This window comes from Camelus dromedarius, chromosome 36 (assembly GCF_036321535.1).
Source record: "Camelus dromedarius isolate mCamDro1 chromosome 36, mCamDro1.pat, whole genome shotgun sequence".
In the NCBI taxonomy this organism is placed as follows: domain Eukaryota; kingdom Metazoa; phylum Chordata; class Mammalia; order Artiodactyla; family Camelidae; genus Camelus; species Camelus dromedarius.
In genome coordinates this window covers 5,801,679-5,825,086 of record NC_087471.1, presented here as the reverse complement: position 1 = coordinate 5,825,086, position 23,408 = coordinate 5,801,679, and the positions used below count along the sequence as shown (strand labels likewise).

Sequence of the window (23,408 nt, the reverse complement as noted above, 5' to 3'; positions counted from 1 at the left end):
TCATATAAAAACACCTCACACACACACACACACACACACAGAAATAATGCTTAGCCAAATTTTGGCCACACTGACGGGGTAAAGATCACACATGAAATTAACCACAATAGTGTGGTTTTCTTTACATTGGGGTTTGTTCAATTTCTTTGACCTTTGGCTTTATAGTTTATAACTAACTTGGAAGATTTAGGCCATTATTTCTTCAAATAGTTTGTCATCTCTCTTTAATGGAACCCCAAATGCATTTATGTAGGAATCCTTGATATTGTCCAGAGCTAATTATTTAGGACCTGTTCATTTTTTCCTTCATTTTCTCTTTATATTTCATTTTGGATAGTTCCTATCGCTCTGTCTTCAAGTTCATTGATCTTCTGCAGTACCTAATCTGCTGTTAACTCCATCCAGAGTATTTTTCATTACAGATACTGAATTTTTTTAATATTGACAAGTTTCATTTGAGCCTTTTTAATATCTTCCATCTCTCTCCTGATCATGTTCATGTTTTCTTTGATATCTGTGGGTATATTTATATGATTTAGATGACCTGTTTTAAGTTCTTTGTCTAAATTCCATTATTTCTGTCAGTGGTAACAATGTCATGCTGAGGGATGGCCTAGATCTATAAGTTCCTGAAACCAGGGATCCAGTTTTCCCTGGGTGGGCATTGATCACACCAGGACTTTTATTTTATTTTATTTTTTAATTTATTTTTTGGAAGGTGGAGGTGGTAATTAGGTTTATTTATTTTATTCATTAATTTTTTAGTGGAGGTACTAGGGATTGAACCCAGGACCCTGTGCATGCTAAGCATGCACTCTACCGCTGAGCTATACCCTCCCCTACATCAGCACTTTTAAAGATAATTGTTTGCCCATTGGAAAGTGAACCAGATGTGTGCATGTTCTCTAACTTGGTGAAATTTAATTAGAAAGCAATTAAAAAAAAAACCTATAAAGCCCCCAAATTTTTGATTATGAACCACATACTTTAAAATTATTTATGGTTCAAAAAACAAATCAAAATGGGAATTTTAAAATAGTCACCAAAATATAACAATAAAAATATGACACATCAAAACTTGTAGGATGCTGCTAAAACGGTGCTTAGATGAAAATGTATAGTTTTCATGCTTTCATTAGATAAAACGGGGTAGATTAAATGAGGAATGACTTCTCATGGTATGGAGTTCTTTTGGAGGGGTGATGGAATGTTCTAAAATTCATTCTAGTTGTGGTTGTATGACTCTATGAATATATTAAAACAATTGAAATGTATACTTTAAATGAGTGGTTTATATGAGTAATTATAATTAGTAATTATGTGAATTATATCTTACTAACACAGTTAAGAAAAAAAAAGAAATATATAAAATCTATGACCTGAAGACCATATTCATATATATATGAAAAATTTAATATATATATATATAAAATATAAATGTATTTCTTATTACATCACAAATACAAACAATAAAAGAATTGACAAAATGGAAAGCTGGTTTTCTGAAAGGATCAACAAAATTAATAAACCTCTAACTAGACTAACAAAAAAAGAGTGAGAACAAAAAATACTACTTATCAGGAATTAATGATGGATATCAATCAACTCTGTATCCATTAAAAAGATATAAAGGGAATTTTATGAAAAACGTTATGCCAATAAATTAGATGACTTGGATGAAATGGATAAGTTCCATGAAAAATAATACTTAGCAAAATGGACACAATATGAAGATATAACCTGAACTATCCTGTACCTATTTATGAATTGCAATTCATTATTTAAAACCTTATCACAAAGAAAACTGTAGGCCCACGCAATTTCACTGGTAAATTCTATAAACATTTATGGAAGAAATCACACCAATCTTACACAAATTCTTTCAGAAAACATTAGAGTTCTTCCGTAGTTTATGAAGCCAGCATAACCTTAATACCTAAACCTAACAAAAACATTTGAAAAGAAGAAAAATACTTTTCAATATCCTTCCTAAAAACAGAGGCAAAAATTCCTTACCAAAACTAATAGTAAGGGGGGAGGGTATAGCTCAAGTGGTAGAGGGCATGCTTAGGAGGCCGGAGGTCCTGGATTCAATCCCCAGTACCTCCTCCAAATATAAATAAATAAGCCTAATTACCTCCCCCTCATGAAACAAACAAACAAACAAAAAAGAAAAGAAAAGAAAAACAAATAGTAAACTCCATACAGCAATATTTAAAGAAGAAAACATATCAGGGTTAATCTCAAGAATAAGTGTTGGATTAACATCTGAAAATTAATCAGTGCTTTTCACTATATTAGTGTGAAGGAGAAAAACTATATTAACAGCTTAACACATACATAAAAAGCATTTGACAACCCTTAACCCCCTTTCATGATAAAAGCTCTCATTAATTTCAGGGCAGAAGACAAGTTCCTCCATCTTATGAAGGCCACTTCCTCTTGGTGTCACAATGGCAGATTAGGATAATCTAAGAAGGGGCCTGAGAAATGTTCTGTGGTAACCCGAACATTCCGTGATCTACAGAGAAGATTTGGGTTTCACAAGAGTATGCTTTTTTTTAAAAAAACACTTTGAGTGGTACCCTTAAGAACTGTGCGTTTCTGTCTTTGTAAATATTAACAATGAAAAAAATATTAAGGGTTGCAGACATCTGAATTTCATCATAGAAATAAGGCAGTTAGATGAATGGACAGAGGGATGGTTAGAGAAAGAAATACGTGCTAAAGCAAATATAGCAAAATATTAATTACAGAATCTAGGTGGTGAGAATATGGGAGTTCACCGTACAAGTTTTTAAACTTTGTCGGATGCTTGAAAACGTTCGTAATAAAATGTTGAGGGAAGGAGTCTGTGAGAGGAGAACCAGGGAAGACAGGAGGGAATAGGATTGTGAGGGCTGGGAAAGGAGATTCCACTCGCCTGTGGGCACTCGGAGGAGGTGCAGCCTGGGGAAGGGGTGACTTGGGGGACACACGTGATTTTAGTTGTCCCCAGACACTGGATGACTTTTATGTGGAAGAGGCTGCATTTTACTGTGGGTAGACCCAGAAAGTTGAACTGGGCTCAACGTGAGCTGTTTCCATTTTAACTTTTTCTTTCTTTTTTTTATTTAATTTAACACACCCTTCAAAATCAGAACGTTAACATCAACGCATTACTACCATCTAAACCTCAGACTCCACTCAGATTTTTTTGACTGTCCCCATTTTGTCATTTTTAGCACGGAGACCTTGACCACATACCCTGAACTGCTGTTTGCTTTCTCTGTGTGGCTCTTTGGTATTTTGTGGGACACTGACAGTCTCCTTTTGGGGACAGCTTGTCAGGTTTAAACTGGAAGTTCATTACTCAAAGTGCGATTCTGTATTCTGATTTTGAAAAAGTGTTCACAGAGTATAACCTTCACTTGTAAAAATATGTGTGTCTGAGAGAGAGAGAGAGCCTGAGAGAGTATTCACACACGTGGTCAAACAGAAGAACCAAAATACACAAAATAATGAATGTTTTCTCTAATCAAGAGGAACCCTGTGGTTTCTGCATTCTTATAAAAACTTTCCTTGCCCACATTTTTTGGAATAAACGTATTTTATTATAAAAGAAAAGAATACTGGAAAAAATTTAAATGTAACTTACTTGCTAGCACCAAAGGCCAAGGGACAGACATGAATAGAAAAGAATAAGAAGTTAGAACAAATAATCCTAAAATTTATATGAAATCACAAAAGACCCAGAATTACCAAAGCATTACTGAAGAAAAAGAATGAAGCTGAAGGAATAACCCTCCCAGACTCCAGACAATACTACAGAGCTACAGTTAATCAAAACAGCATGGTATTGGTACAAAAACAGACACATGGATCAACTGAACAGAATAGAGAGACCAGAAATAAACATAAACATTTGGTCAATTAATCTTTGACAAAGGAGGCAAGAACATACAATGGAGTAAAGACAATCTCTTTAGCAAATGGCGCTGGGAGAACTGGACAGCTGCATGTAAATCAATGAAGTTAGAATACTCCCTCACACCATACATAAAAATAAACTCAAAATGGCTTAAACACTTAAACATAAGACAAGACACCATAAACCTCTTAGAAGAAAATGTAGGCAAAACATTATCCAACAAAAATCTCAGCAGTGTTCTCCTAGGTCAGTCTACCCAAGCAATAGAAATAAAAGCAAAAATGAACAAATGGGTCCTAATTAAACTTATAAGCTTTTGCACAGCAAAGGAAACCATAAGCAAAACAAAAAGACAACCTACAGAATGAGAAAAAGTATTTGCAAAAGATGAGACTGACAGGGGCTTAATCTCCAGAATATATAAACAGCTCATACAACTTAAAAATAAAAAACCAAACAACCCAATCCAAAAATGGGCAGAAGACCTAAATAAGCAATTCTCCAATGAAGACATAGGAGTGGCCAAGAGGCACATGAAAAAATGCTCAATATTGCTAATTATCAGAGAAATGCAAATCAAAAGTACAATGAGGTGTTACCTCACATGTCAGAATGGCCATCATTCAAAAGTCCACAAACGATAAATGCTGGAGAGGCTGTGGAGAAAAGGGAACCCTCCTACATTGTTGGTGGGAATGTAGTTTGGTGCAGCCACTATAGAAAACAGTATGGAGATTGCTCAAAAAACTAAAAATAGACTTACCATATGATCCAGCAATCCCACCCTGAGCATATATCCAGAGGGAACCTTAATTCAAAAAGACACATGCACCCCAATGTTCAGAGCAGCACTATTGACAATAGCCAGCACATGGAAACAACCTAAATGTCTATCAACAGATGACTGGATAAAGAAGCTGTGGTATATTTGTACAGTGGAATACTATTCAGCCATAAAAAGAATAAAATAATGCCATTTGCAGCAACAAGGATGAACCTGGAGAATGTCATTCTAAGTGAAGTAAGCCAGAAAAAGAAAGAAAAATACTACATGATATCACTTATATGTGTAATCTAAAAAAAAAAAGACAAACGAACTTATTTACAAAACAAAACAGACTCACATAGAAAACAAACTTACAGTTACCAGAGGGGAAGTGGGTGGGAAGGGATGAATTGGAAGTTTGAGATTTACAGATACGAATATATAAAAAATAAACAAGTTTATACTGCATAGCACAGGGAACTATATTCAGTATCTTGTAACTTACAGTGAAAGAGAACATGAAAATGAATATATGTATGTTCCTACATGACTGAACTATTGTGCTGTACACCAGAATTTGACACAACACTGTAAACTGATTATACTTCAATAAAAATATATATTAAAAAAAAGAAGAAACCAACCTTGTTGACAACTTGATATTAGACTTCCAGCCTCCCACACTGTGAGAAAATAAATGTCTGTTGTTTAAGCCAAAAATAAAGAAAGAAAAGAAAAGAAAAGAAAGAAGTCTTCCCAATGTAAAAAGGAAAAGAAAAGAAAAGAATGAGTTTAGAGCTGGAAGAAAGGTCCCAGTTCTGCTCAGTTTTGCAGGCTGAGGTCAAGGGAATGTGGGATGGATCCTGGGAGGGATGACAGTCTGGAAGCCACTCATGCCTGTCCCTGCTTTGTCCCCATAGGCTGCAGCTGCCTTAGCCACAGCCACAGGGCAGGACCGCATTCACCAGCAATTAGCTGCCTCACCAGGATCGAAGCGCAGCTTCTGGAAGTTGTGTCCACCAGGTAAATTCTCAGACTGATCTCCAACCCTTACCCTACCCTCATCTCCACGTCTTTCTGGCCTTCTGATCCCTGCAGTTCTGGTTCTTATTTCACGGGTACTCACTGGAAGCCTTCTGTGTGCCAGGCACTGTGCTAGCGGAGGGAACAAGGGCCCTGCCCTCCTGGAGCTCTCCTCCTTAGATGGTACCCAGACAGAGGGCTGAACATGAAAGTCAGAGAGATGAGACCTGTCATGAGAATAACTGAGTGATGGATGGGACAGAGATGAGGTTGGTGAGACCTCCTGGGCATGGTGACTCGGATGCAGAGAGCCACTCGCTGGTGCAGAGAGCCAGGGAGAGTGCTCCTAAGAGGGCCCCCAGGAACTATCACCACAGGGGGCAGGGCTGGGCTTGTTTGAGCAAAGCCAGGGGGCAGCTGGGGTGAGTGGAGGGTGAAGAGGTCACAGGGACAGCTGAGGGGCAGATAGCACACCCCGAACACTGTGAAGGGAGCACAGGTTTTATTTATTTACGTAGTAAAGTAAAATATCAATGTTTTATGTGGATTACGCATTGAATTGATACTATGTTGGGATCTCTTAGGTTAAAAAATACATGTTAAAATTAATTTAAACCCCTTTTTTTTTAGTCTCTAATACACCAACTATGAAAGTAAGTTTTAACCTGGCTTGTACTATATTTCTGCTGGCAGTGCTGGTCTAAGGTATGTGGTAAATGTAGAATTAAAAGATGAAGGTCAGGTAAAGGAGAGTTGCCCACTGGGATTTCACTGATGGCCAAAAGGGGCATCCCCGGCCACACTGCCTGCTCTGGGAATCCTGTGGGGATTTACTCACCAGCTCTTTCCTTCCTTGCCAGGATCTCATATGGCAGAAGCCAGTGGAGAGTGTATACGGTGCACGGATGGGGTGGATTACACCAGTCATTCAAACGCCCTGTCTTCTTGCTTACTGTGTAGGGGCTGCAAACCAGGTACAGAGCATGTGGCCCCCATGCCTACAGTAAGGGTGTTGGGTGATAAGATGGGATGTGAATGAAACCGCGAGTCAGAAACCTGATTTCAAGCCCACCTAGGTCTTCATATTACTCTGTCTTAGGTCAGTAAAATCAATGAAAACAGAAATTTTTTGTATAATGTATGCCAAAGGGTAGGGAAATCTTTCAGAACATCACTTGAAAGGAGGGGAGTAATCTGTCCCTTGACAGAGGGGCTGCACAGTTACAGCACAGAAGGCCTGGGTCAGGGGATAGGGCTGGGTTTGAGCTGGGTGGCAGGTCTGGCCCCTCTGAGCCCTGTGCCCTCTGTTCTGGATCTCAGCCTCTCTCAACCTTCCTGACCTAAGGTCCTTCCACCTCTCCAGCAGGGCTACGTGTTGGGAAGTTGCCCAAGGGTTCCTCTCCATCCAGAGTGGCTCAGATTCCATCTCCCCCCACCCCACCTCTTGTTCCTGATTTGTGTCCTAAAACATTTCTCTTCCCAACCCCGATCTGATATGTCATGACCCTTTATACTCCTCTACTGGTGACAGGTGAACAGCGGCTGCCCTTTGTGTGCTCTGTGTGTGTGGCTATAGGAAATGGCCCACGAATTTCCTCTTGAACTGAGGAGAGCTGAGTGGGTGGGGGTCTGGGTGGTGAAGGAGGGTTAAGGGACATGTGAGGTAAACACATCCCCACCTCCTTAACTTTGGTCTCCAGGGGAAGAAGAGAAAAGTCCCTGCACCGCAACCAAGGACACCGAGTGTCAGTGCAAACCTGACACTTTCCGTGGAAGAGACTCCCCTGAATTCTGCCACAAGTGCAGCACCAGGTGAGACACTGGAGCCTAGGAGGCTCCAAGCCCACAGAGGACTCGAGTTCCATGTACCCCTTCCTCTCTCCTGCCTCCACGCAGCACCCGCCACCCACAACCTCAGGGCTCCCCCATGCATGTGGGTCTCCTGAGCCTGCAGCAGCCTTCCTTGTCCATCTGCATGTCCCACACGGCTCCCTCAGCGGCCCGTTCCCACGGTCCTAAGCATGGGTTCCCTTGGCTGGGTTGAGTATCTCATTGGGCACTGTAGGCCACTGATGAAGGATCACAGAAATGATTTATTTTGTTTTGAAATCTGAGTGAAAATGGAATGGAATCCACCTGGCTTATAAAATCTTTATTCCAATTGTGATAAATTTCTTAATGCTTTCTTATTAGGGAAAGGGCCTATGAAGACAAAGCCATAGCCAAGTCATGATGAGACCCAGCATGTAGCTCCTTCAAGGTTCCCAGAAAGCCCTGGGACACTCAGCTGGCCTCACATCCAGCCCTTGTTCCCTCAATAAGACCTGAATCTTTCCTATTTGGAGATTTAGGGACCGGTAGGAGTTAGGTCTTCTGTGATGCTCCAGTGTTGGCTGTGATTGGTAGGAAGAGTCAAAGGTGGAGGACAAAGGGTCCTTGTGTTAAAGCTGGACTGGAGGATGAGGCTCAGCCTGTGCCCAAACCCTTCTGACCCTTGACCTGTATTAGGCCCCCCCTCACCCGGGCTCCCCCTGCAGCCCAGGGAGGTCCAGTGCAGGCCTTGCAGAGAAGACCCAGCTCCTGAAGGGGCAGCTCAGCACACTCAGCTGGAGCCCTCAGGGCAGAAGTGCGCAAGCCCAGATCCTTCTCCCACCCAACACGGGGGAGTGAGGGACCCGACCCTGCAGACAGGAGAAGCCTGCCCCTCCTCCACTGTCTTGTCAGGGGACACTGGGTGGGAGTTTGCTCCCTGTTTGTCTTCATCTGGCCAGCTTTCCCTGACAGAGCCCCTCCATGTCCTCCCTGTGTCTGTACCTAGGTGCCCCAATGGGATGGTCGTGGCCACGCCCTGTACGCCCTGGAGTGACCTGCAGTGTGTGGACCAAGAATCAGGTACCCAGGCCAGTGGGGAGGCCCTGGTTCCTGGAAAGCCAGTGACCATGAGCCTGGGACTGCCCACCACTCCTTCTCCCTCCTCAGGCAATTCACAGCTGGTGCCTGGAATTGTAACTGCCTTTGTCCTGCTGGGGCTGGTGCTGGTTCTGATGACTGCATATCGTTTCCGGAAGTTCATCCTTCAAGGTGAGGTACCGGGAAGGAAGGGGAGGCCCTGGCCCCCTCTTTCATCTCCCCAGTCTTCCTGTTCTTCCTGGCCTGGCTCTGATCTTGTTCCCTGTGATACCCATCCACCTCCCTCCTCCCACCTCACCTGCTCCTGTGGGTGCCAGGATCACATCAGTCCCCCATCTTGGCTGATGGACCCCCCATCCTCCTGGCCAAGTCCAGGGCATCAAGGCCAATTCTTAGTATCGCCAGGGCAGAGAGGTGGTGAGCACCTTGACTGGGTGACAGGAGTCAGGAGGAGAGGGTCAGGGCGTCTTGTACGGCTTTGTTTAGCAGACTCCAACAGAGATTTTACATATGTTTCATTTTATTCCTTTTTCCCTCTTCTCTTCTCCCTCCCCAGGGGCTCCCCAGAGTTGGAATGGCCCCCTCCTTGTCACCAGGCCCAGGGCTCCTTGTTCAGTGCCTGAGCCCCCAGCCCACACCCTGTCCCAGGGGAGGGAGGTGCTGCAAGAGGGCCCTCCCCACTGCTAAGGTGGAAGCTTCTTCTCTTCTAGGTTGTGGAGTGGACCCCAAGTGCATGGAAAAAGTGAGTTGGTCTCTCCAGGACCTGGTGGCATCAGGCCCTCAGGAACTGCTTCCCATCCACAACAAGGCCCCAGTCTATGCTGTGCTGTGGCCCCTGGCTCTCTAAAGTGGCCTGGGGACTCTGGGCTGACTGTAGGAGAGCAACTGGTCCATTTGAGCAGCCCAGAGGCTTTTTGGCAGCGCTAGCCCTGTCCTTCTTACTGCCTGTGGGACACCTGTACCCATAACCCTGGACCCTGGGGCATGGGGGTATCAGGCAGGGGTGCTAAACCCCGCTTAGCACAGCACCAGGGTCCTGGTACCAGCAGTAGATTCCTGAGTGTGCTGTCTGTGCCCACCTAGGGGAGGGGTACAGCATGAGGGTAGGTGGGGAGGCAAAACCCACCATGTTCCCTGTTACCCTGCAGGGGTATATAGGTATGGACTCCTGAGTCAGCTCTTTGCCTTCCCAAGGTCTTTTTCTGGCGCTCACATCCCCCAAGAGGGCCTGAGCCTCTAGACAATGCTCGCAACAACATGCTGATCAACAGAGAATCACTGTCCACTCTGGTCTCTGAGCAGGAGACAGAAGACCAGGAGCAGGCCAACCTGACACATGTTATGGTGCAGTCCCCGGGGGAAGCAGAGCGTCTGCTGGTGAGTATGTGACGGCCCCCCTGCTTGCCCGGGAGTGTGGGAGATAGAGGGAAAGGCCGATGCCGGTCAGATCTCCTATCCCACGGGGAAGTGGTGATGGAGGGAAAGAAATCAGGGTCCTGAAGGGGGAAGGGAGCCCACCCCTGCTGTGGTAGACTGTCAGCTCTATGCAACGTTACCCTACTTATTATCTGTCTTGTTCTCACCACATCCCTGGTGTCTAGCACAGGGCAGCCAAACAGTGGTCACTCCCTTGTTGAATGATGGAATTCGAGCAACATATTTTCCTGTGTGGTGGTTCCATAAATTTAAGTCATTCCTCATGCTGTTAGGAATTTCACTTATTTCAATATTATTAAGTTGAATCTATTTGAAAATTAGTGGTTGTCTCAGTGTTTTGGGGGTGGCTTCCTAGGAGAAGTAAAATGTCTTTGTCAGTGTATAAAAGTATTTTCACACACACAGACATTTACAGTTTTGCATCATATCATTTCAGTTGTTTTGATATGACATATATTTCTTTTTTGGTAACTAGGAAAAAACTGAGATAAACTTGTATCTTTCTGTTTTGATAATTTTCAAATGATTGTTGTCTTGTTAGAGGCTTTCTAAGAAGACATGCTCTTATGCCAATGAGTACATGCATATGTGTTTTTTCATTTGATCTAATATTTCAATGTGTAGAATGTTATATGTTAATTAATTAAATTTATTGATAAAGCAATTTTTTTCATTGCTCAGCTTTCAAAGTCCTTCTTCGAATCAAAGATAAGATAAAATTCTCTAATTTCCTAGGTAGGCTTTTTTAATGATGTGATTTGTACCATAGAGCTTAGAAGCTAAATCATGCATTTAGTGACATGATAGGACCCAAGGAGCTCCCTGAAGTGTTGAGTCATCATCTTGTCCCAATATCCCATTTATCCCATCTTGTCCCAACTCTCCCATTCTCCTCAGCTTACCAGTCAAATGCTTATATGACAGTGATCTCTTTTCACCTGTTTTTCTTTTCTGTTCTTTTCTTGTCTCAACACCTCATAAGAAAACAGTAATAAAGACAAGTTATAAAACAGGAAGCCAACAATCAAAAATGGTCAATAATCCCCCCGTCCAACTGAATCACCTTGACATTGTTTCAAAGTGCTCACTACATATGCACAGTAAGAAAATTTACGTAGTACAGTAAGGTTCTCAGTGAGTAGTGAAATCCTCCTGCTGTCTTTCCCCAGCTCCCTGGCTCTTTTGATTTATGGTGACTAGTAGAGAGAATTTCTTGTGGTTCTTTGCCTATATCTTTATGTATATGCCGACACTGTCTCTATATGTATATTGACACGTGCATATGTATCCCTGTATATTTTCTTTCCACTAAAATGATATTCTGTGTAATAGTCTACTATGAAAATTTGTTTTACTCTCTGATAGAGAAAATTCCTCTTCTCTACTTTTAAAAATTTTATTATTTTAACCCAGATAAATTTTAGAATTATTTTCTAAGATTTCCTCTTCCCCCCCAAAATTTATTGCAGTTTTACAGTATTACCTTAAATTTATAAGTTAATCTAGGAAGAACTGAGATCTTTTCAATATTCTGTGTTGCCCTTATGAAGAGAGCTAGCATTTCAAGTCAAGGGTTTTATAATACCTCAACTAGATGTATGTTTTTCTTTGGTAAATTTCTCCCATTTCTTGTTGGGCTGTGTCTTTGTATTACAAGTGTTCTGAACCTTATGAGTTTATCCAACTCTTGTAATTCTCTGTGTAATTTATTATCTGCTACAATTTTTAACATTTATCTACGCACACATTCACATGTAAGTACTGCTGATGGATTGTGCTGCTGTTTGGGGACGCCTAGAGCAGGCAGGCGTTTTGGTCTTGATTGGACTTTGTCAGAGAGGCCTCCAGTGTCACCACTGAGGATGATGCTGGCTCTTTTTCATATGGGAAATCTTATCATATGGGTATAGCCTCCTATTCTGAGGTATTTTTTAAAACACAGAATTGGCATTTGAATTTATCAAATGGTTTTTCAGTGTCCATGGAGAAAATGTAATGATTTCATGCCCCTAGTTAGACTATTGGTATGGTGATTTTTTACTGATCAAAGCACCTTTGCACTTGTGGAATAAGCTTTACTCCTATATTCCAAAGTGTCCTCATATATATTCTTCATTTGAGTCACATAGAGCTTGGAGGGAGTGTCTGTCTTCTGACGTGGTGGGTGGGAAAGGACTAGAAGGAGCAGAAGGGACTGTGGAGGGTGGGAATGTTCTGTGTCTTGACTGGGTGATGGCTGCTCTGCTGTATACAGTTGGATAAGAAGTGAGCATTACTGCAGGGAAAATTTCCCTCCATGAGCACAGGAGCCTGTGAACTGCTCAGGGTGGGAGGTTCCTCTCCGTATCCATGGAGACCCAGGAGGGGAGGTGGCTGCCCATGTCACACCGTGGGCTGGTTGCTAGGCTAGTTCTCTGAAATCCAGGAACTCTCACTAAGACCAAGGCTATTTCCCACTACATTTCACAGGAACCAGCAGGAGCTGAAGAGTCTCAGATTAGAATGATGCTGGTTCCAGCAAATGATGTGGACTCCATTGAAGGTGAGTATTTTTTCCAGGGCAGTGGAGCAGGAATGGAGGGAGAAGGGACAGTGTCCTACCTGCTGTCTCCATATTGTTAGAGCAACTCACAGCAGGGGATGGCTTGTTCCTGGGCCTTCAGAACTCTAAATCCATCTCTCCCCTCCTCTACACCCCTCTGTCCCCTACCAGTGTCCCCTAACACTTCCCATTCCTTCCCTCCTCCTCCCTTGCTGCTCGGGCCAGGTTCGCCCACACTGAGGCACCTAAGGGACTGTGCTGCCCAGCAGGGCACCCACTGGCCCCAGGGGACTGTGGAGCACCTGACCTGTGGCTAGGCCAAATTCGATGAGCTGTGGTATAACTAGATACTGTGTTTCAAAGAATTGGTAGAAAAAAAGGAATGTAATAGGTCTCACTAACAATTTTTTGTATACTGATTACATACATATTGAAATAAAAAATCTTAGAATATATTGAGTTAATATTTTATGAAAATTAGAATTTTTTGTTACTTTTTTCAGTGCAGCTGTTAGAGAATATAAACTTGTATTCAGTGCCCACCTTATGTACCTATGGACAGTGGTGTGCACTGCATTTCACCCACATCGCATTGAATCCCCGGTACACTCCTACGACATGGGTAGTGCTGGCTCCATCTTACAGTTAAATTCTTGCTCAGAGTCTGTTCGTCCCCATCTAGCTCTCCCACAGCGTCAGTCAGTGAGGCCGAGCTGGGTACAAGGCCAGAGACCTTCCCACCGCCAGGCCCTTGCTCTGTCCACAGAGCAGATGCGGCAGCCGGGAGCCCTTACTCTCATGAGATGGGCAGGTGCCCTCCTCTGAGGTCTGTTGCACCACAGTCTGGTCTGTGGCACCCTCTGTCTCCTACATATCCTGCCTTCTCCCTCCATGACATCCGTCCCCCTTCCCAGCAGGGCCCTCATCCCTCCCTTAGGGCAGGATTCTCTGGTGACCTTGACTCCCTGCAGTGCTTTGGGTACAGGTGAGGCCCCTGCAGTGTGGCCTGATTCTCTGCTGATGGGAAGCAGGTCAGGGACACAGAGCAGCATGTTCACCAGCAGGGGGAGCTCCTCGGGTCCCAGCCTGGGGTCTAGGCCTCATGGAGCATTTTCGGCCCTTTCTGAAGCCCATCCCAGCTCACCTGACTGTCTCTGTGACTTTCCCCCAACCTAGGCCTGAGGATGTTCTTCGATTACTTTGCAACCGTCGTGCCCTATGATTCCTGGGATGCGCTCATGAGGCAGATGGGCCTGACACAAAATGAGATCCTTATGGCCAGAGGCAAAGCCTGGGCCCCGCGGGATGCCTTGTATGAAATGCTGGAGGCCTGGCTCAGCAGCAAGGGGCGGGAAGCCTCCATCAACACCCTGCTGGATGCCTTGGAAACACTAGGGGCAAGATGTGCAAAGGAGACAATTCAGGACCACCTGGTGGGCTCGGGAAAGTATGTCTATAAAAAAGGTGAAGCAGGCTCTGCTGTGTCCTCAGTTTGAGAACCTCACTCTTTCCATCCAGGGCACTTTTTAAAGTGCCTCCTGGACTTGCACTTTTTATTTGTATTTGTTATTTTGTAGCATGCATGTATGTTGGAATGTGTGCATTTAATGATAGGTAATTTGTAATACTGTTTATCTTTCTAACTTTATACTTTATATGAATGTTTTTGTATCTATTTATACAGGTACAGGAAAACTTTTTTGCAATACCCTGTCTGGGTTGTTTACATGGGTTATCTGGTTGTGAGCTGGCACTTAAAAACTATTTGAAATGCGAAAAGAAAGAAGGAAAGAAGTCCACTGCTGGAGCACTGGCAAAGGCAGTTTGGCCACTTTCGGGTGCCTGGTCGCTTCTAGAGTGCCCACCATTTCCAACTGATAATTTTACAGGCGTGGGATTGTTTACATTATTTATTGCTAAATGTTTACTTGTGAATAAAGAGTGAGGAGAAGTGGCGTCCACATGCAGCCCTGTGTCTGGCTGTCCGTGAACTGGCCTATCACACGTGGGCCTCCTCTGCTCATCTATGGCCTTGGGTGGGGAGGGCGGGACATGGGTTAGATGTGAGGTGCCCAATAGATTCTATGCCATGTACCATTTCTGGTCTTGTTAGTGAACCTTCAGTTCCATCTGGGCTTGGGGGGGAGAGGACAGGGACCTGCTCCCAGTGTCTGCCCTGGTCGCAGGGAGGAGAGCGGATCTTGCTCATGAACTGAGTTCAGTGTTGGCTGACTCAGCCCTACATGGGCCCTCTTGCTTCTGGAGGTGTGTGAATGTGAGCCCAGAACTGCTCTTTTGGGTCCGAATTGGCTATTTAAGGATCTCAGCCCCTCTGTAAGCTGTGGCCTTCTGCAGAAAAGACTCAGACAGAAATCCCAATTCCTATATACTGTGAGGATTGGCCTAAAATGGCTCATATATTAGTGTTTGTCCTTTTATTGATTTTTATAAAACCCTTCTTCCGCTAAACACTTCTCCATAGTGTTCCAGCTATTTTAAGATAATTTCATGGTGGAAGCAATTCTCAGGGGTTTTGTTTGGTCTTTTCCGTCTCAAGGCTTTGTGTGCTGCCTTCTCTAAGACTGGTGTGGCTGGTGTGGTCAAAACTGGAATTGGCTGGAATGTAGGCACATTCAGGTTATGGTGTCTGGAGTCCACTGGAGTTTTTAGGAAGGGTCGACTCCTGTGGCCTTGCTGCTACTTCTCCCTCCCCTGTCCTTCCAGACATCTGGCCCTGTCTACCCTCCCCTTCCTGAAGTCAGATGTTTCCTGCCTTTGCTGCTCCTTCTGTGCAGGACACTTCTGGCTTCATCTTCAGAGGGAGATGTAAATGAAATCTTGCCAATCACATTTCAGCTCACTTGTCCCTTTCTTGGAGGACGTCCTTGATTACCCATAGAAAGTATTAGTCTTGACAGTGTTTGTCAAGTTTATTCATTTCTTGATATGTTTATTGAGTCTTTTACCAATAAGAACCTTAGGGAATCATGAAATTGCCTACTGTATTGCTTTGTACCCAGTGCAAATTGATACTTTGAAAGTTTTATTTAAAGATTAGGTGTCTGATCATGTCTCTCCTCAGTGGGGAGACCCTTTCTTTGAAGATTTTGTTCGAATTATTAAACAATACAGGAGAGGCCATTAGGGCCAACAGGCCCATGAAAAAATGCTCAATATCACTAATTATCAGAGAAATGCAAATGGAAACTACAATGAGGTATTACCTCACACCAGTCACAACGGCCATTATTCGAAAGTTCACAAACAATAAATGCTGGAGAAGGTGTGGAAAAAAGGGAACCCTCCTACACTGCTGGTGGGAATGTAGTTTGGTGTAGCCACTATGGAAAACATAGTGAGAGTCCTCAAAAAACTAAAAGTAGACTTACCATATAATCCAGCAATCCCAATTCTGGGTATATATCCAGAGGGAACTCTTATTCGAAAAGATACATGGGCTCCAATTTTCATAGCAACGCTATACACAATAGCTAAGACATGGAAGCAACATAAATGTTGATGACTGGATAAAGAAACTGTGGTATCTTTATACAACAGAATACTCCACAGACATAAAAAGTGACAAAATTATGCTATTTGTAGCAAATGGATGGCCCTGGAGAATGTCATTCTAAATGAAGTAAGCCAGAAAGAGAAAGAAAAATACCGTATGATATCACTCATATGTGGAATGTAAAAAAACAAAAAGAGAAATGAATTTATTTATATATAAAACAGAAACAGACCCACAGACATAGAATACAGACTTGTAGTTGCAAAGGAGGAGGGGGTGGGAAGGGATAAACAGGGAGTTCGAGATTTGCAGATACTGACTAGTATATATAAAATAGATAAACAAGTTTATACTGTATAACACAGGGAAATATATTCAATATCTTGAAGTAGCTTATGATGAAAAAGAATATGAAAATGAATATATGTATATTCATGTATGATTGAAACACTGTGCTGTACACCAGAAATTGACAAAAATTGTAAACTGACTATACCTTAACTAAAAAAAAAAAAGGAACAAGCTCCTACATATTATGATTAAGTTACGCCTATTAAAAATTCCCACACTGATTGTGGATTGGTCAGTTTCTTCTTTCCAGTTTTACAGATACGAACTATTATTTATCACTAATGAGTAGTTCTTTGTCATTATGTAATCTCATGTTATTTTGACCATATCAACTAAAGTTTTGTTAGTATTTGTAAAAGAAGGAAAAAAGAAAAAAAAGACACTATGAACTCATCTACAAAACAGAAACAGACTCGCAGACATAGTAAACAATCTTATTATGGTCACTGAGGGAAGGGGGTGGGAAGGGATAAATTTGGGAGTTAGAGATTTGTAAATTGTAGCCACTGAATATAAAAACAGATTTAAAAAACCCAAATTTCTGTATAGCACAAGGAACTATATTCAATATCTTGTAATAACTTTTAATGAAAAAGAATATGAAAACGAATATATAAATGTATGTACATGAATGGGACATTGTGCTGTACATCAGAAATTTACACATTAAAACTGACCATACTTCAATTAAAAAAAAAAGGCCATTATGTAAAAAATACTCCTGTGTTTATGAATTTGTCACAAAATTAAATACACAGTTTTACATAAAAAGAGGCGTGTGTGTGTGTTTTTCTCCCCCATCCTCCCATTCTCCTCTGGAGCAGCTGAATGACACTGGTGCAGAGGTGGGTGCTCCTGCTGAGTGACCCACTCCCTCCTTCTTCCCTGTATGCCTCAGGCTCAGCCTGCATGGGTGTGTCTCCTGTGCTGACTCTGGATTTCCAGGCACCAGGTTCCTGGGGGACTTGAATTCAGCCCCACCTCCCTCCCTGCCCTCCTCCTGGGAGAGGGACCCCAGCCTGGCCTGGCTCCCCCACAGCTTCCCTGGGTGGTGTCTCTGGGTCGCACCTGGGCCTGCTGGGCTCCTGTGAGGTGCAAGCTGGCTCTGACAGAGCTGTTGGGAAGGGGCGGTGGGTCCCTGAGGGGTGGGGCACTGCTTGCTGGGGTCTTTCTGTGGCCTCCTGCCAGTGGCCTCCTGCACCTTGGGTCACCTTCCCTTTCTCTCCCCTCTGCCCTTTCTGCATCCTCATCAGTGGGCCAGGTGGCTCAGCCCTGCAACCTCATGAAACCCAATTCCCTTCCCCTGGACTTTAGGCCCTGGCTCCCCCACCCACAAAGAGTTCCTGGGAGGCCCGATGGTCCCACCCTCGTCCCCTTCTCTGGAGCCAAGGTACTGAGTGCAGAGCTGCATGCCCCTACTTTGAGGCCCCCACCTGCCCCTGCGCATTGGCTCCTCAGCCTCACCCTGAAGTCACAGAGACCACAAGCTGCTGTCTTCATCCTCCACAGTCTTCTGGTGCCATCTCCCATCCCCTCTGGATTCTCCTTGCTTTGCTCCTGCTAAACTCACCTGTCTCCCCGAAACCAACACCAGGTGCAGCTCTTTCAGAAGACACATTCTCCAGCTCCATGTCCTTTTTCCTGAACTTTGACCCTTATCCCAATCCTCCAACATCAGCCATCACTGAATCATTCCAAAGTCATTCCCACTTTCCTCCCTCCCTGCTTTCTCTTCATCTGGCTGTCTAATGCAATGCACTAATGTGCTCAGAGTAAAAATCTAGATGATGGGGAAATAATGGGGCTTTAAAAAGTATGTTTCATTTTAATGTTCTACATATAAGTTGTCTAATTTATATATTAATTTAAAATATACAGGGTTCTGCCCTTTTTGTTTAAGAAGCTTCTTTAGTATGAGAAAATTTACTTTCATGTAAATATTTCTCCCAACAAAGCAAATACTTAAAAGAAGCACTACGTAGAAAATGACTATATGTTTTTTTAGATCATGAGATGCATCCATTCCTGAAAGAGGAATTCCAGCCAGATTTCTGAAGAACTAATCATTCAGTGAAGCCATTGCTGCAACCCCACCACCACTGTTGAAATCCTCTCCCTCTCTGGCTGATGCAACTTCCAGGGGATTTAAATGGCTTGTGCCTTTTACTCTACCACTATCTTCATTTTTCTTTATTTTCCCTTTTAGGAATTATACATTTAAGGACTAGAACCTTCAAAAACAACTACATATATGCAGAATATGCAAAGTCACTATCCATGCCTAGGAAAGATTCAGGCTCAGAAAAGTTTGGAGACGACCTTAGTTTACACCTTGGTTTCATTCCCATCACACAGACACCCTATGATAACAATAGCAAAAAGGAACCCCCAGGGGAAGGAGGGAAATCTGGTCTCCAGAGTTACCACATTACAAGATTCAAGTGTCCAATTTTCAACAGAAAACAAAAAAACAAAACAAAACAAAAAAACACAAGGTACACAAAGAAACAACAAAGTATAATCTATTCAAAAGAAAAAAATAAACCAAAGAAACTATCCCTGAGAAACAGCACATATCAGATATACTGGAAAAGTCTTAACACAACTATCCTAAAGATACTTAAGTAGCTAAAAGAAGACATAGTCAAAGTCAAGACAATGATATCTGAACAAAACGGATATATCAATAAGGGAGATAGATCATCACAAAAAGGTACCAAAAAAATTCTGGACCTGAAAAAAAAATCAGTGAACTAAAAACATCATGGGAATAATTCAAATGCAGATTTGAGCAGGTAGAAGAATCAGAAAACTCAAGACAGGTCATTTGAAATTACTGAGGCAGAAGACCAGAAAGAAAAAAAAGGAATAAAAGTAAACAGAATCTAAGAAACTCATGGAACATCTTTAAGCTTACCAATATCACATTAGAAGTCTCAGAAAACAAAGAGAGAAAGGGGCTGAGAGATAACTTGAAGAAATAATGGCCAAAAATTCAGCGAATTTGGGGAAAGACGTTGATCTACAGAATTAGGAATCTCAACAAACTCCAAATAGGATAAATCAAAGGAGACACACACTGAGACATGTTGTAGGAAAACTGACAAAAGACAAAGAGATAATATTGAATGCAATAAGAGAGAAGTGACTTGTCATGTATAAGGAATCCTCAGTACAGTAATCAGCAAATTTCTCAGCAGAACCCTTGGAGGCCAAAAGGTGAGATGTATTTAAAGTCTGAGAGAGGAAAAAAAAAAAAACAAAAAACAAAAAAACTCTTTGCTGAGAAATTCCACATCTGGCAAAACCGTCCTTTAAAAGTAAGAGGGAAATCAAGACATTCCCTGGAAATCAAAAGTTGAAGGAATTTATTACCACTACAATTTCCCAATAGAAAATCCTAATAGAGTCATCGAAGTTGAAATGAAAGGGTAATAGAGAGTAACTAGAAGCCATCTGAAGCATAAAGATCACTAATTAGAGTAACTACATGGACAAATAGAAAAAACAGAATTATCACAGAATTTAGATTTTTATTTTCTATAGTATTTAAAAGACAAATGCATAAAATTAATTATTAACTTATGTTAATGGGTACATAAGAGATAAAGATGTGATCCGGGATATCATCAGTATAAAGTAAGGAGTGGAGCTACAAAGAATTAGAGTTATTGATAGACTGCAGTTAAATTGGTATCCATTTAAAATAGATTGTTATACTTTTACAATGTTCTACGTAATCCCCACAGTAACCACAAATCAAATACTTGTAGACCATACACAAAGGAATTGAGAAGAGAACCAAAACATCTCACTGCAAAAATTAACTAACACAAAGGAATGTGTTTAAAAGTGCTGGAAGAAAGTGGAATACATTCAGTATTAAAAGTATAAAGCATTCAGAAAACACATAACAAAATGGTAAAGGTAAGTCCTTCCCTATGAATAATTATTTTAAATGTGAGTGTATTAAAGAAGTTCCCAATCGAAAGACATAGGTTATCAGAATGAATTAAAAACAAACAAACACAAAGATCGAATAAATGTTGTCCACAAGAGACTTACTTTAGATCTAAGGACACACAAATGTTGGAAGTGAAACTATGGAAAAAGATATCCCATGAAAACAGTAATCAAAAGACAGCAGGAGTAGCTATACTAATATCAGAAAATAGACCTTAAGTAAAAAATTGTTGCAAGAGACAAAGAAAGACAGTATATTCTGGCAAAAAGGTAAATTCACCCAGAAGATATAAGAAGTAAAAATATAAACATGCACTAAACATCAGAACTCAAAAATATATGAAGCCAACATAGACAGAATTGTCAGGAGAAAAGACAGCTTTACAGTAATAGTAGGAAATTTCAAAACCTCACTTTCAATAATGGATGGGAGAACCAGAATAAAATCAGATAACAAATAAAGGACTTAACACTACAGAACAATTGGATCTAACAGACGTATGCAGAAAACTCCATATGCAACAGCAGACTACACATTTTAAGAATTCACATGGAAGATTTTCCAGGTAGAACATATGTTAGCCCACAAAACAAAACCTTGTAAGTTTTAAATGATTGAAATAATAGAAAATGTATTTTCTGATCTCAGTGGATTAAAATCCAAAATTGATAGCAAGAAAACTGGAAAATCCACAAGTATGTGGAAATTAAACTGCATATTCTTAAATAACTAACGAGTAAAAGAATAAAACACAAAAGAAATTAGAGACTATTCTGACAAGTGAAAATTAAAATATAACATACCAAAACTTACAGAATATAGTGAAAACAATACTTAAAGGGGAAAATATAAGTAAATGCTTACATTTTGAAAAAAAAAGAAAGATGTCAAATCTACACTCTGAATTTACATCTTAAGGAGTTACAGCAAAAAGAGCAAACTAAAGCCAAAGCTTGCAGAATAAGAGAAATAAAAAAAAAAAAATTACAGTAGAAATAAATAAAAAATAGGGAATAGAAAAGGAATAGAGAAAATCTATGAAAACAAGAGTTGGTTATTCAAAAAAATTAATAAAATTGACAAACAGCTAAATTGACTAAGAGAAAAGAGAGAGGATTCATAAGCAAAATGTCAAATGAGGGTGAAGACATTATTATTTGACAAAAATAAAGAAGATTCTAAAAGAGTAGTAGTATGAACAACTGTATGATAACAAGTTGAATAACCTCAATGAAATGAATAAATTCTAGAAACACAAAACCTATGAAAACTGAATCACGAAGAAATAGAAAATCTCAACACACTCATAGTGAAAAAGGGAATCGAGTCAGTATTTAAAAACCTACCAAGAAAGAAAAGGCCTAGACCAGATGGCTTCACTGGTAAATTCTAACAAACATTAAAAGGAGAATAATTCTTGATCTCTTCCAAAAGTTCAGGTGGAGGGAATACTTCCTAACACATTCTCTGAAGTCAGTACTACTGTGATGCCCAAGTTAGATACTACAAGTAAAGAAAATTGAAGATCTATTATACCTTATGAATACTGATGCAAATATTCTCAACAAAATATTAGCAAACCAAATTCAGTATCATATTAAAAGAGCTGTACATATGACCTAGTGGGAGTTGTTCCAGGAATGCAAATATGATTTAACATATGAAAATTAATCAAAATTAACCATTGTTATTAACAGAATGAAGGGGGGGAAATCGTGATCATCACAGTTGATTCAAAGCATTTCACAAAATTCAGCACCCTTTCATGATAGAAGCACTGAACAAAGTACTAATAGAAGGAAACTGCCTTCACATAATAAAGGCTGTATGTGAAAAACTCACAAGCATCATAGTCAATAGCAGAGACTGGAAGCTCTTCCCCTCAGATCAGAAACCAGAAAAAATGCCCACATTTACAACTTTTATTCAACATTGTATTGGAAGTTCTAGCCAGACCAATTTCACAAGAAGAAGGAATAAAAGGTATCCAAATTTGAAAGGAAGAAGTAAAATTATCTTCCTTCAAAGATGATGCGATCTCATATGTGGACAACTTTAAATATTCTCTCCCAAAACTGTTAGAAATAAACAAATTCACCAAAGTTGAAACCACAAAATCATCGTGCAAAAATCAGTTTCATTTATATTCACTAAGTGTGAACGTTTTGAAAGGAAAACAGTTGTATTTACAGTAACATCAAAAAGAATAAAAGCATTAGGAAGAAACTCAAACTGAACGGTGAACGTCACGTATCCCCCAAACTACAAAACTTTGCTGAAAGAAATTTTAAAAGATACAAATAAATGGGAAGATGTCCCATGTTCATGGATTGGAAGACTTAATATTAGTAAGATTATTACTACTACTCAAAGTGATCTACATATATAATGCAATCACTATGAAAACCACAATGACTTTTTAAAACAAAAATAGTAAAATTCATCTTAAAATTCATATGGAATCCCAAGGGACCCCAAATAACCAAAACACTTAAAAAAAGTAACAAAAATGGAAATCTCACACTTCATGATTTCTAAACTTACTAAAAAAAAAACCCAAAACCTACAGTAATCAAAGTAGTGTGGTACTGGTATAAGGACAGGTATACACCAATGGAATAGATAGAGTGCCCAGAAATAAACCCTTGCATATGTGGTCAAATGATTTTCAACAAGAATACCAACACCATTTGATGGAAAAGGGTTGTACTTTCAAGTAACGGTGTTGGAAAAACTGAGTATCCAGTGGAAAAGAATGAAGATAGAGCCTTACCTTGCACCATATACAAAATTAACTCAAAACGAATCAAGCACCTAAGTGTACAAGCTAAAACTATAAAACTCTTACAAGAAACATAGAAGAAAAGCTTCATGACATTGGATTTGGCCTTGATTTCTTGGATATTATACCACAAGCACAAGGAACAGCAGACTCAAATAGGCAGAAGAAAGAATGACCTTGAAGGAAGTTCATCTGAAATTACTGAGTCC

The 23,408-nt window shown here is 41.0% G+C and overlaps 1 protein-coding gene across 7 annotated transcripts in view; it reads left to right on the top strand.

Annotated features, from left to right (window-relative positions):
* Positions 1-16,959, top strand: part of LOC105102515 (tumor necrosis factor receptor superfamily member 10A) — a 31,413-nt gene extending 14,454 nt beyond the window's left edge. For 2 of the 7 annotated variants that reach the window (XM_031442212.2, XM_010995893.3), the window contains exons 2-9: positions 5,597-5,699; positions 6,560-6,673; positions 7,400-7,511; positions 8,518-8,780; positions 9,320-9,351; positions 9,804-9,986; positions 12,516-12,588; positions 13,765-16,959. In XM_031442212.2, coding sequence (XP_031298072.1) covers positions 5,597-5,699; positions 6,560-6,673; positions 7,400-7,511; positions 8,518-8,780; positions 9,320-9,351; positions 9,804-9,986; positions 12,516-12,588; positions 13,765-14,084 — 1,200 coding nt within the window. In that variant the 3' untranslated portion in view covers positions 14,085-16,959. Of the gene's footprint in view, positions 1-1,527; positions 5,700-6,559; positions 6,674-7,399; positions 7,512-8,517; positions 8,781-9,319; positions 9,352-9,803; positions 9,987-12,515; positions 12,589-13,764 lie in introns of those variants that run through there. The other 5 variants (XM_064482475.1, XM_064482474.1, XM_031442213.2 and 2 more) reach the window with 4 other exon arrangements.
* The last annotated feature ends 6,449 nt before the right edge of the window (positions 16,960-23,408 follow it).